Source organism: Pseudorasbora parva, chromosome 2, assembly GCF_024679245.1.
Source record: "Pseudorasbora parva isolate DD20220531a chromosome 2, ASM2467924v1, whole genome shotgun sequence".
Classification (NCBI taxonomy): domain Eukaryota; kingdom Metazoa; phylum Chordata; class Actinopteri; order Cypriniformes; family Gobionidae; genus Pseudorasbora; species Pseudorasbora parva.
The window spans coordinates 30,889,247-30,903,881 of NC_090173.1; the positions used below are offsets into that span (position 1 = coordinate 30,889,247).

At 37.5% G+C, this 14,635-nt stretch overlaps 1 protein-coding gene across 2 annotated transcripts; it reads right to left on the minus strand.

Annotated features, from left to right (window-relative positions):
• Positions 1-1,232: 1,232 nt before the first annotated feature.
• emc10 (ER membrane protein complex subunit 10) lies at positions 1,233-10,385 on the minus strand. Of its 2 annotated transcripts, XM_067428930.1 has the most exons (8): positions 10,227-10,385; positions 10,019-10,085; positions 9,827-9,939; positions 8,660-8,773; positions 6,614-6,798; positions 2,792-2,885; positions 2,110-2,212; positions 1,233-1,533 (listed from the first exon to the last, which is right to left on the minus strand). In XM_067428930.1, the coding sequence occupies exons 1-7, from the start codon at positions 10,320-10,322 to the stop codon at positions 2,126-2,128; spliced, it is 756 nt and encodes a 251-aa protein (XP_067285031.1). In that variant the 5' UTR covers positions 10,323-10,385; the 3' UTR covers positions 1,233-1,533; positions 2,110-2,125. The 2 variants fall into 2 exon arrangements, with proteins under 2 accessions (XP_067285031.1, XP_067285030.1); XM_067428929.1 differs by lacking the exon at positions 2,110-2,212.
• Positions 10,386-14,635: the final 4,250 nt, after the last annotated feature.

Sequence of the window (14,635 nt, forward strand, 5' to 3'; positions counted from 1 at the left end):
TCTAAGTTTTACTTAAGGACACTTTTCAGGCCCATGCCCTCAGTTATTTATGTCATCAAAGTGCACAGAGAAGTGGTATTACCAGCATCAACATGATTCTAAACAAACCCAAATGGTACTAGGTCAGAAAACAAGACAAAGAGGTAAAAACAAGAGCATTAGATGTGCTCTGCATCCTCTGATGACCTGTTGAGGGGTGAACAAACTACACTTTTCTTTACATTGAATTGCATTCATGCGATCCATACACATGCAAATGCGAGAAACAGGAAACAGAAGTAATGGATTTTGCTGGGTTCCGAAGTACACGTTTGGTAAACTATGCAAATTCATATCACATGAAGACATGTAACCAACAGAAGAACGACACACCCCAACATGACCCTTAAGCTGCAGTAAAGGGATGCAAACTTTAAATTCTCTAAAACTTTGGAGTAGATAGCTTATTTTTACATTTTCATTTAAACAGCAGAATGTGGTGTCACTTTGTGACCATTTCAGTGTCCGCAGAAAGTTAGAGTGCTCAAGGTCTAGTGCAGTGGCAGGCATTCCAGTCCTGGAGGGCCACTGTCCTGCAAAGTTTAGCTCCAACCCTGATCTAACTCCCTTGCCTATAGCCTTCTAGTAATCCTGAAGACATTGGCTGAATCCAAAATTGCCCCCTCATTCACTATTCCCTATGTCAGTGGTTTCCAAACCTGCCCTGGGACCCCCTCAACAGTGCACGTTTTTGCATGGCTCCTAACACACCTGATTCAACTTATCAGCTCATTAGTAGAGACTGCAAGACTTGAATTAGGTGGGTCTAATGAAGGAGACAAAAAAATGTGCAGTGGTGAGGGGTCCCCTGGACAGGTTTGAGAACCACTGCCCCTATGTTAGTCCACTAATACAGTTCACTTGAAGAAGTGAATGCAAACGAGTGCGTGAAGTCGGAACCGTTGAGTGTACATCGGCTGTGCACTCGTTACTGCAGTGCAATGTGGGATTGAATGAGTGCACTCGAACACCGCTACAAATGGCTGTCCCTTCAAATAGTGCCCTTTTTGAGGACATAGGGGGTGATTTCGGATTCAGCCAGTTTAGCTGGTTCAGGTGTGTTAGATTACAGTTGGAGCTAAATTCTGCGGGACAGTGGCCCTCCAGGACTAGTGTGACTGCGGCTTTAGTTTTCAAAGTGCTTGTATTTTAAATGCGAACGGCAGCACAAAGTAAATAACCGTGCTGACAACTTTAATGGTCATCAAAGTATTTTATTAAATCAGTAGTAAAACAATCCAAGAATGCAGTTATAAGTTAAGCTTTTCAATCATTATTTCTCTAGAACAATCATTTATTTGGAAATGTATACGTGTCGTGAAGCATGTCAGTGAACTTAAAATCCGTTTTAAATTATTATGTACAACACAGGAGTTGTTGCCATGAGAATCATCGTCCTCCACCATTGGCCGCCCCTCCTCCGGCTCCACCTCCAGACTGATCCTGAGCTCCAGACATCATCAGGAAAAGAACAAGAGGGACAATATACATCCACTGGTGATGAAAGAGAGAAGAAAAACACAAAAGAAGGTTCACATATTTGTTAGTTGTTTGAAACATGACGATTCCTCTCCAGAGTCAATGATTAGGTGCAGGGAAATTACAGGCGATTTAATTAATTGGCAAGTTTTCCCAAGCAAATCATTTTCAGTTTCATCCTTCCTTACTCTCTCTTTGTCAGGCCTCCACCACTTACTGCTTCTTACAAATGACTTTGCACTGTGAGGGAGAAATCAGGAGAAATGAGACTGAAAGAACAGGACAGAGTGAAGCAAGCAGAGTGGGTCATGAACATCTCTGAGCTTGAGAGACTACTATCACCTGCAAATATTACTGGCCAAAAGATCCTATTTGATCAAAACACCACCGATTTGGTCATGACCCAGCAAGAAACGGACACAAAAAGCACAAGGGCGCACATCAAATTGAATAACAAGCTGAAACAGAAGAAGGATTAGAGGATTTGAGTTGGTATGCATGTGGGTGCGTGTTTAGACCCATATACACACACAATGAGAAATGCAGCGGGAGTGACAGAGTAACCAAATAGGCTTAAATGAGTTTCAGTACTTGAAATGAATGGAAATCAGCTCTGCTCTCTGGCGCCCCCTGGTGGGGTCTGTGCTGAACTGGTGGCCATGAGGAACACTGCACCTCCCAGAATCAAATACCACTGGAACACAGCACAGACCAGCACAAAGTCAACACAGACACAGCACAGTCACAGCAAAGTGAATGCAGAACAGCCAACCACGACACGCGCTGCTGGAGAATTTAGAGATCGTTTAGAAAGAGGGACATTAATACTGGTAGGTGTATTAAGGACAAGACAGACCAGCAACTTCAACATAGAGCAGAGCAGCAAATGAAATAACTGTTAGCTCAAAATACACCAAAAACATAAAGTAATGGTCATCTTAGGCATTGCAGTCCATTGATACGGAAACTAATTCTAAAGAGACACAGTAGAGCAAACAAACAAAACAACGTATTAGCAAGAACAGAGGCCATTTGGAAAGGAGGGGTTATTCTATAAATAAATAAAAGATGAGATCAGATTAATGTGATAATGCATAAGGTTTGACAGTTTTACTAGCTAGATAGCTGGAAAAAATTGTCACATTAATAATTATTCAATATGCAAACAGAATTGTCAAGTAAAAAATGGCACAATGCAAACCAGCAGTTCAGAGTAGTTCAAACCAGAGTCCACAGTCTCACACGTCATACAAAAATAGATAAAAATACTCACATATTTGGCAAAGAAGGATTTCTGCTCTTGCGGGTTTTTGCCTTTCTTTTCCATTTCCAGTTCCATCCTCTCAATGTAGGGTGCTGTTTCGGGTCTAAATCAGCCATAAGACAAAATAATTTCTAAACGAGCTGATAATAACATGCAGATAATGCAATTTATGGGTGCAATGTTAACTAGTTAACTGAGGTTCGGGAGCAGGGCCACGCCTCAACCAAAAACTGACTTTTCAAACCCTTATATCGGGCCTTCCCTTACAGTACTAACTAAAAACATTTGCATGTCACCTCAGTGATAAAACTTGTGCATTCAGATGGTGATTTATTTACGGTGGAGGAGCGAGTTTTGTGATCCTGCGCACATGTGAACGTGCTGCTCACATGGTCAATAAAATGATTGCTTGGGGTAAATAAAATATCACATGCAACTGCTTGAATCTGTTGCTACGAGGCGCAGTTTTTCTGCCTTCAAATGACAAGTTCGGCACGTTCTCACTTTTGCACCATTTACACCGTGATAGATAGATAGATAGATAGATAGATAGATAGATAGATAGATAGATAGATAGATAGATAGATAGATAGATAGATAGATAGATAGATAGATAGATAGATAGATAGATAGATAGATAGATAGACAGATAGACAGATAGATAGATAGATAGATAGACAGACAGACAGACATTTCAAACAGCTCAGTATGTTAACAATGGGAGCGGTTAGTGTTTTATTTTACAGTTGGACTTAATAGCTAGGATAGAAATAGTCAGTGCTTAGTTCAACAAGTTCGGTAAAATTTCCCCTTTATTCAGATTCAAACTTTCCGAACCAATAACTCATGTTCTAAAAATTGTTAAAACACTAATGACGCCTCTTGAACATACACAACGAGCTACAGCTGTCTGTCTGTCTTGGCCGAGATTCTCTGCTCTGCACAGGGCCTGCTGCTGACTCTCAGATGCACAAATTACTTTTGATTCACATTTCACGGTGTATATGTTGCAAAAGTGAGAGCGCGCAGAACTTGTCATTTGAAGGCAGAAAAACTACACCTCGTAGCAGCAGATTCAAGCAGTTGTAGTGATTGGACTTGTGATTGTGTTAGAAAAATATACAAAAAAAGTAATGCATTTGTGACCAAATCTTCTACAAGTGTTCAACTCTCATTGCATGGATTCACATGTTAATTCGCGGATGTGCAAAATGTTTCCGTGACTTCACATTTTTGATACAGGTGTGTAACTGCGTTTTGCACCATATGCACTGCAGCAACTGTAGTAAAAATGTGAACGTATGAGTTTCTTCATGTGTGATTCGTAGAATAGGATTTGTGCACCTGCAGTGAAGAAAGTGTGAAGGTGTGACTGTTTTGTTTGTAAGAGAGAAAAAAAAAGCTACAAGTTTACAACTCCTAAAAGATTTTTCTCTGTGACTTCAAATTTATTTGGTTGTGGATATGCTCTACAGATACACATTTCACTCTCACGTGTCCAGGTGTTTTGCACCAAAAATAACTTTATATGGATGGAACTCACAGCACTCAGCTCGCAGCCTCAGGCATTAATGTAAACGGATCGGGTGCGGAGCAAAGTAAGTGTTTTAACTTCTTAAATTAATTCCTATGAAAGTTAAGCTTTCAAAGGCATGAACTGAAAATGTGCCAGACTGAACATGCGCTGTGAATCTGTGCCGTGAGCGCAGTCACGTTTACCTCGGCTCTCATCACGAGCTCATTCACGACGGTGTAATCTGACTCCTGCAGCGTTTGTGCCGTTAAAACTCCCTCAGCGGCTAAATCACATTAAATTGAACAGACACCTTCAGTTTTTAATTGTAGTGTCTGTTCTCTAACTGAACTGATTTTATGAAAATGATCGCGGTCGGGTGGGAAAGTGATCCAGTAATCTAGTAGATGGCTTTGGGAGTCATGAGACAAAAAAACATTTTCTGTCTTTCTCAGTCTTAAGCCCCGTTTCCACCACAGGAACTTTACCCAGGAACTAGGAACTTTGGGTGGTACTTCGTGTGTTTAGACCGCAGGAACCAGGGTATAAATGAAGTTCCGGGTAAATATTTCCCCCTCCAAACGGCCCTGCTCGCGAGGTAGTACTTTTTCAAAGTTCAGGAACTTTCGAGGGCGGGACTTGGGCGCTGAACATGCTGATTGGTTGAGCTCAGGCAGCATTTTAGTTCAACCGGCATCTTTAAAAGTCTTTTGCGAGGTTCGTTCTGCGTTCAGTAAATATCAGTCTTGCTCTCTGTCTGATGGCGCTCGTTCGTCTCAGCCATCTCACGTTCAATGTCCGTAATAGCTGATAATAATATACATTGTCATTTTAAATCTAGCTTTACAAGCTTTCTGAATATGCTGCATGCTGCTGAATCTGCATATTAGTGCTCTTTTCTGTCGTTGTTAATTACCTCTTTAGTAAACCTATACATAACCAGCAAAAGCAGCACAGCTTGAATCTCTTCCATACTCGTTATTAATTTTTTTTCACCATGTAAACGACCTGACCGATTACTTTTAAGTGTGTGTCCTTACATGACGTGACGGCGCGCGCCGTGCTCATGTTGACAAGAGAGGAAAGTACATTTTTCTGAGAGGTAAACTTTTTATTTCGTAAGTCATGAAGATAATGTTGGAGTAATGACACAGCGTATATTGCCCCGGGCAGTTTTTACTTTAACTGCGCCTGACAGAAGATTTTTTTTTCTGAGATGATTATTACACTTTACAACAAATAGCTATAAATAATACTGTATTAGTCCTGGTGGCCGTTAAGAGTTGCTATGGCTACAGTTAACACACTCCAGCTGCTGGAGAAAACAGCGTTGACATTTTTGGTGCGGCAGACAAACTGCATGTGACAAAATGATTGCGATTTAAAGTCATCACATGGAAACACCAGATCGGTTTAGATAACGTCTCATGTAAACAGTTCACTAAATCTTTCAATCGGTACACTTAAAAATGATTACATGTCCTTCACTGATTTGGAGGAGCAGTCGCGCGCAGTCCTACATCACCGGACTAATTTGCCTAATCTTCTCGGAACTTTATCGCGGTCGAAACGCAGACAGCTGCAGGTCTGGGGGGGAGAAAAGTTCCTGTAAAAAAGTTCCTGGTACAAATTGTTCCGGGTAATTTTGGTGGAAACGGGGCTTTAGAAAGCACCAGATCAAAAAATAATTATCAGTTAATAACATTAGTGACCCAGTTTAAATACAGATTCATCTTCCCAGCGCTGAAGTACCCCTTGAATTGTTTATGGAACTGCCATTTGAATCAGTGTCACATGTTCAACTGTGATGGTATTCAGGGGCCTATTGCACAAAACTAGGATAAGGGATTAAGTCGGGATATCTTGGCGACCCTGGCTCAATTTATCCGCTAATATACAGTTATCTTTCGTTATCATTATTGGTGTGAGAGTGCCTTCAGGGTACGTTTACACGACAGTGGTGTACTAAATTTTGCATACAGAGGAAAAGATCACCAATATATCCCGGCTTAATCCCTTATCCTAGTTTTGTGCAATAGGCCCCTGAAAAACAGCACACTTGGTTGTGTGATGTCGAGCCCTGCCTAAAGTATACTTCGGCCTTCCACTAGAAAAAAAAAAATCCACTAGATCCACTAGACTGCACATGCGCTGAACGTGTTTTTTTCCTACTCACGGCCAAAGTAGTATACTTTATGTGCGTGAGACTCAGCGGGTTGTGGAAAATGAAATATACCTGAGCTTTAAGTTACAAAGGTAACAGTTTATGTGTAACAGCAAATTTGCGTGCGCATGCGTTTGTGTGTGTGTACACTCACACAGGTGCAGTGACTGGTGCCACAACACTTATTGTTGTGTTAAAGACCTCCAGGTCAACTTCATCCTCCACCTCTATTCCATGACATGAGCCAGGGATTGTCACTATGGAAATGCCGATGACATATCCGCTGACATCAGTGTGAAGGGTTATGACATCACTGAGGTGAGATTCCACTAACGAGCACTGCAAAAAAAGACACAGATGAAATGTATAGCTTAAAATATATTTTACACACTAGGGGTGTAATGGTAGACGTATTTGTACCAAACTCTGCCGAATGCAATCTTTAACAGTTAACAGCAGGCTTGTTTTACACCAAAACATACTTCGATACAAGTTCCCACACAAACATAATAAGGTATTCTGTTCATTTGATCACAAAATTCAAATGATAAATGCTATTTTGATGCTCTTTAATCTGACGTGTAATCTCTCTCTCACACACACACACACACACACACACACAATAATTGTTTTTTTCATTTGTGAAATGACACCATAGGCTGCTATTCAAATTCAATTGTTGATACAAGAATTCATATCCTGTGAATGAATAAGCCAAAATGGGTGGACCCTGTACAGGGTCCGGAATGACATTGTCATGTATATACTTTAAATTTTAAATGTCTGTGGAGGAGCTATGACCTCATATGTGGTACCATTTGAAAGCTTAGAGTCTCTACTTTCTGGTATGCATCACAAACTAGCATTTGTTTTAGACAAAGTCATGTATTTACACTAAATTACTTTGCTACCATTTCCACCTGGATTTGGCCTACTCAAATTGAAAAGCTTCCCATACACACAGCTTAGGCAACATATACTTACATATTTTTCACTTTAAGCAGTGTTTTATGTAACTTCAAAGGGTTTCCTGTAAAATTACACCAACATTTTGAACTTAGACCACTGTATGTGTGTATGGGAAGTTTTTTTTTAAATTTGGGTAGGCCAAATCCAGGCGGAAATCCCAAAAAATGGTCCTGGTGTTTAAGAGGTTAAACAGCTTGTAAACAATGTCACATAACATTAGTAACCTCAGACAAGTCATTCTCAGCTGGTTAGTTCACCAGAGAAATTAACTCTTTTGCTAAATATATGCACTATATTAGCCTATATATTCATTTTATATACTACTTAGTGATGTCTTGATTATTTAATGTATTTTTAAATAAAACTGTCATGAGAAGGTAAGCCACTGTGTATAAATGATTAGATTTCAACAATGAAATGGAGTAAAAACCTAACTGTATAATTCGATTTAGAAGTTAATGCAAAAACTGTGACGTTTACACGTTTGCATACACTTATTTGAGTGTTTATTATTATATCTAAAAATAAATAGCAACTGAATTTAGGCTAATATGTTGGGCTCTTTTGTTAACCTTTATTATAGTAATGTGCAAGTAAGGGCCCCCTAAATAGTTTACAGCATTATATTTAAGAAACTTTTAGTTGTTTAATTAATTTCAGGATAAACGATTTCAAACAGTAAACCACTGTTTAATAAAAAAAAGAAGCAATTTTATATTTAGTTCTCTCCCCTGCCGTACCGAACCATGACTTCAAACCCTATTAATTCATTAACGTTCGGCAATCAATTAATCGCATACAGAAAGGTTTGTGTTGACATAATGTGCATGTACTGTGTATATTTATTATTTATGTATATACAAATATATCTAACACACATACATATACATATATATATATATATATACATATATATATATATATATATATATATATATATATATATATATATATATATATATATATATATATATATAAATAAAAATAAGAGTGCTGAGAAACTGCTGGCCTTAATATTTTTGTAGAAACCATGATACATTTCAGATTTCTTTGATGAATAAAAGTACACAAGAGCAGCATTTATTTGACATAATCTTGTTAAAAAACAATTTTTATAAATTAATTTAATTAAATAAAACCCCAAATTTTTAAATGTGTATAAAATATACATGAACACTGATGTAGATATTGTAATTTATCTAATGCTGATATTTGCAGGAGGTTGACTTACAGCTCTAACGAACGCTGTAAGGTAACCTTCAGACTGTCTCTCTGTCAGCCGATCCACCTGTAGAGAGACTCTAGGCACCCGGATCCTGTACAGACCATCAACTGCTGCCACATCCTGAAGGATACAGGCAGAGAAATACAATATTATACCAGAGAGACAGTAGACAGAGCTATGATAGTTCAATCTTTACAGCAAATATCCTGGCTTTAAGAAATAGTTCACTTAAAAATGAAACTTAGTCCATGATTCACTCACCCTAATAAAGGCTTCGCATTTGTGTAAGAAAAATACATATTTAAAATAGCATAAGTTTCTGTGATGAACACATAAGTGCAGAGAATAGAGCAATTCTTGTGAGAACCAGCATAATACTCGCATGAACTCGCATGAATACCCCTATGACAGATTACAGTTTGTAAAGTTTTAAATATGTATTTTTCTTACACAAACACATCTGTTCATTTCAGAAGGCCTTTTTAACCCCCTAGACTAGAGCCATGTGGAGCATTTTAATGATGGACAGATGTACTTTTTTTGGACTTAACAGAAACAGCCATTCACTGTCAATTCAATTGTGTTAATTCTGGAAGGTAACTGTAAGAGCCATATTCAGTTATTATTATATGTAATTCTGTCATATGCCACTAGGGGGCACTAGGTATGTGCTTTGGCTCAGCTGATCTCAGGTCAGCCCGGGTATGTCATTTAACTTGGAGGAAATTCAGAAACAGGTGTTGCTGATTGGGAAGCAAACAGTTTTCGACTGTGTCATGTTGTGTCTTACCTTTATGGTGAACAATAGGGTTTGTTGTTTTGGTTATGTATTATGAGTTAAGATATTGCCTCTAAAATATGTATTGGAGGAGAATAAACTTGCTAGATAATATAGTAAAAAGACTGACCTCTTGATTTGTATGAGACCACATTGGCACACGTCTGAACTTAATCCTTTATATTAGCAACCAGTATTAGACTTAAGTTTAGGACTTAGTCAATACAGTAACATTATAAAGTTTGGAAGAACTAGGACATTTTTAAACATAACTCTGGTTGTATTTGTCTAAAAGACGAATGTCATTCACCTAGGATGAGGGTGGGTGAATAAATGATGGGCTAATTTCCATTTAGGGATGAACTATCCTATTAATTAAAAAAGCAGTTTCTTACCTTCAGTGTATTCCTGTCTTTCTCAGAGAGCGGGTTTTGTGAAAGATACACACCGTTTTCTCTTCCACCCCTGAACTGTAGGGAACCACGAAGGCTAAACCTGGGAGCATCATCTGAAACCAACACCAGCATTGACGACACTAGAGATATTAATAGACAGGTTAACTATTCAATATCTATCTTAATACTCACCCATTTCAAACGAGTGCTCCAGTGGCACAGAAAATCCGCTGAAATCAGTGTCCACCGCATCTCCTAACTGACAGACAAAGCAGACAGATCAGATAACTGTTAGCAGCCTAACAAGCTCCACATGCAAGAAATCGTATAACGTTATAGTTACATAACGTTATCTATGCAAGAAATCAGCAAATCCACACGACGAAAATGTTCAACTCACCTTTCGACCATTATTGCATTCACCAGATCGTGTCCATAACAGCGTAATAGTTGACAGGACGTACAAATTAAACGACAAGACTCTTATCGTGGCCATTTTGTCGTAAGCCTTGGCTTGAAGACACTTCCCGTCTGTGTAACGGAAATACGGCGTTTCAAAACAAGAGTCGTAGAAACAATAAACCAACACATACACGCACACAGAGAGAGAGAGAGAGAGAGAGAGAGAGAGAGAGAGAGAGAGAGAGAGAGAGAGAGAGAGAGAGAGAGAGAGAGAGAGAGAGAGAGAGAGAGAGAGCATTGGATACCACAATAAAAGTCTTCAGTTTATTTATTTTTTAACTAACGTTCACGTTTGAAAACATTGTTATCCTCATTTATCTCGGTATTGAGATATTGATATTGATATTGTTGCTATGTTTCCGTTAACGGTTAACCATAGGGCATTGTGTATTTCAGCAACCTACTCTGACAAAACAAATCCTAAATAAACGAATTGCTTCATATATACAAAATTTGCCGAACTGTCTACTAAGTTTATATATATAGACATGTCGGTACATTTTGACTCCTTGAAGAAGAACAAAATCACAAGGCAGAGAGCTGCTAATTTCTCTTTAGCCACTAGAGGGCAGTGCGCGCACTTCAGAGCGCTGTTACATTGAAGTATTGCTAAATCTGCAGTTCTATCGCCGGGCGCAGTGGCGTGCGCCTGTAATCCAAGCTACTGGGAGGCTGAGGCTGGCGGACCGCTTGAGCTCAGGGGTTCTGGGCTGCTGTGGACTATGCCGATCGGGTGTCCGCACTAAGTTCGGTATCGATATGGTGCTCCTGGGGGAGCCCGGGACTACCAGGTCGTCTAAGGAGGGGTGAACCGGCCCAGGTCGGAGACGGAGCAGGTCAAAGCCCCCGTGCCGATCAGTAGTGGGATCGCGCCTGTGAATAGACACTGCAGTGCAGCCTGAGTAATATAGCGGGACTCAGTCTTTTGTGTATTTTATCAGATTCTCTTTTTAAATATGATTTAATTAATTAAATTAGCTCTAAAATGTTTGATCCAACAGATACAGTTTTAACTTTAGTTGGTAGGCCTACCGTAGTCACATCAAAATATGTTCACGGCTTTTAATTAATATTTCCCCCACACAAAGTTTGGTTGATTTTAATTTCATTAAAGTAGCCAGAAAATAAAGGATGGACTGCCCTCTTCTGTTCAGGATATTGAATTACACCAGCATTTTGTGCAACATGAATCACAAAACCCATAGGAGTCGCTGTTCACATTATTTTTGTAATTTATTTCATGACAGGGATTTCCCTTACTCCATAATCAGCGGTGCAGTTTTCTGCAAAACATATTTTTGTAGAAAATTTAGACTTAAAATTTTGTTCAATTTAGACTTTTTTTTGCGATCACATTGAGTCTGCAATGAAAAGGGATTACCGAGAGACGGATTTCCAGAATACATTAACGAGCAAACTGGACAAAAAACACGTGCTTGAAAGGCATAGTTTTTTATTTTAAATAAAAAATTAAAATTTAATAATAATAATTATAATAATACTTTATTTGACCATTCAGTTTGCTCTATGGTACAACAAAATTAGAACATAACAATAATTATGAAAACCATCAATGAAAGGGAAAAACAAACATACAGGATTAACCACAATACCATCAAATAAAATAAAATAGCACAAAAAAAGGAGAAAAGAGGCCATTACACAATTTAATAAAAATTACAGATTGAGTACAGTGAATAGTTTGTAGGCTGTGCAAATGGTTCATGTTCGAAGAGCTTTTTTGTTGAGTGAGACTGAAATTGTAAGTAAATAATGTTTTATCTCTTGTAACAATACAAAGACAGGTTTACAATGTGCAAATTTACATTTATCAAAAGAATTAGGTTTATTATAAAGCAGGCATTTGAATCTGCTTAAAACAAAAACAAAATTGAGGTTCATTGAAAACACTTATAAAAGAATACTTGAGAGATAAACAAACTAACATCTTTCCAGAGCTGGGAAGTATAATTGCACGACCAAAACAAGTGCACAAGAGTTTCAGTGTCATTCTGACAAACGGAACATTTGGAGTCAAAATTAGATTTCAATTTGTTTTTAAGAAAGTGTTTGACTGTATAAATGTTATGAAGTAATTTGAAATATATTTCTTTAACTTTTTTTGGTAAGGAAAAATCTGTGATGAATGGACCATATATTTTTTAAATTTAAAGGGATCAAAAAGGTTGTTCCAGTACAAGACTGCATGCAGGAGGGGCAGAGACAATGTTCTCAAGGTATAGAGCTCTTATATTATAATTTCTCTCTTTTTTATCCGGTGAAACATGCCACCCCGTGTTGACAGGTTCAGGAAAAGAAGTTATTCCTAAAGAAAGAGTATCATTTCTGAAAAGCAAGCAGATACCAAATGGAATAGCATCCATAAGAGTGTCAAACTCTTTAGGAGTTACAGGTATACTATATACTAAAATAAATCCTGTGTAGCAGACCTTCCTTGTTAAAGAACCTTCCTTGCTGGCTAACATGACATTTTATTACTGAACCACTGATTATAGAACAAAGATTTATTCTTAAACAAAATATTCCTATTGTTCCATGTAACACCGGTGGGAAGAAAAATGATGTTTGTAAATAAGAGTCCATGCCAGAAGAACTTGCTGGTGAAAGTTAGAAAGCTTTATAGGGAGTTTTTGGACATCATAATTACACATTAAGACAAACTTTGTGCCACCAAGCTGTGAGAAGACCATTTCAGGGAAAATATTCCTAAGGAATCGGTTAAGCCAATTATTTTTAATTGTATTCTTTAATGAATTAAAATCAAAGTTTAATCCACCGTTATTCAGGGAATTATCACTGTAATAATATCACTGTAAAAATAATCTGGCTTGTTTTTCCATAAAAATGTAGACTGTAGCTGCTATAAGTGGCTATATTTTTTTGTTGTTGTAACAATCGGTTTAAAATTTGTAGAGCAATTATCTTTTTATTTATAATTTTTATATATTATTTATAATTACTAATTATCTTTAGTTAGCTGTATACTCAAAAACTGCACTACCATTAACTGAAGAAGTCATACTGGTTTGGGAGAAATTCACACTTATTAAGATTAATATGTAAGCCCGAAGCATCGAGAAACATTGGAGAATATTTAGTGCTGCTGCGGTATTTGGAGAGAGCTCTTCTAAGTACAGAGCAGTTTTATCTGCTATAGCAGTATTTCAATATGTATGCCTTTTATATGTCACAATCAAAAAAAGATTGTGAGAGACTGAAAGATTGAGAGAGAGAAAGGAGAGACTGAACAACCCTGCACCTTTTTAAGGAGAATCTGTGAGAGGTACTATTACTTAAATTAATTGAGCTATTACTGGATATAGCCTTTTGACCATATTACAAAAAGGATCCCCAAAGCCAATGTTGTGCAGTGCTTGAAACAGAAATTCCTGTTCTAAATTTTATAATAATCTAGGAATAAAATAAAGCTTTCATTTTGAAGTAAATTTGAATCTAATATTAAACGTATGTTATTCGAAATATGTCTGTCTGTTAGGTAGAAATCCTGACTGTGTTTCATCAATAAGGGAATTTAAAATACATTTTAGTGTTTTAGCCAGAACTAACCTATAATTTTGTAGTCATTATTTAGCAAGGAGATTGGGCGCCAATTATCTATGAGAAGGGGATCTTTTTTTAACTTTGGGATTAGGGTGATTATTATTCCCTGACATAAAGTTGGGGGGAAGAGAAGATCTCTCTGTGCTTTCCCTAAAAACCTCTAATAGAAAAGGTGCTTTTTTTCTTTTTCTGAATAATTAAAAACAAAACTCTGAGGTGCGATCGAGTCCATCATTTCCTGGAGATTTTCCATTTTTAACTAATTAACTGCATCAACAATTGGCATAGAGTTTTTATAACAATCAGTAAACATGTGCGCCGACATATTACATTATTACATTATAGCGGTTATCACAAGCAAAGGACATGTAATGACAGGAGTTGGACACTAGAGAGTAGTTTAGTAACACAGAAAAATGGCCACGCCAAAACCAAAATGGCAAGTTAAAAAGTCACGACAATTGACCAAATGACTGCCTCAAATATAATAATAATAATAATAATAATAATAATAATAATAATAATAATAATAATAATAATAATAATAATAATAATAATAATAATAACGTGTTGTTTCTTTATTTGCAAAGGCACCACAGATTTTAAAATGTTTCATTTCATGTTATCATTTGTTTTTTTCATCCTCGTCTTTTCAAAAGATTTTTTTGTCTGTCCCTCTGTTATGACGTTTTCCATCATGACCAACAAAAATATGTCAACAAAAGTTTTAAACAATAGCGTACAAGGGCATTCCCAGGGTATTCC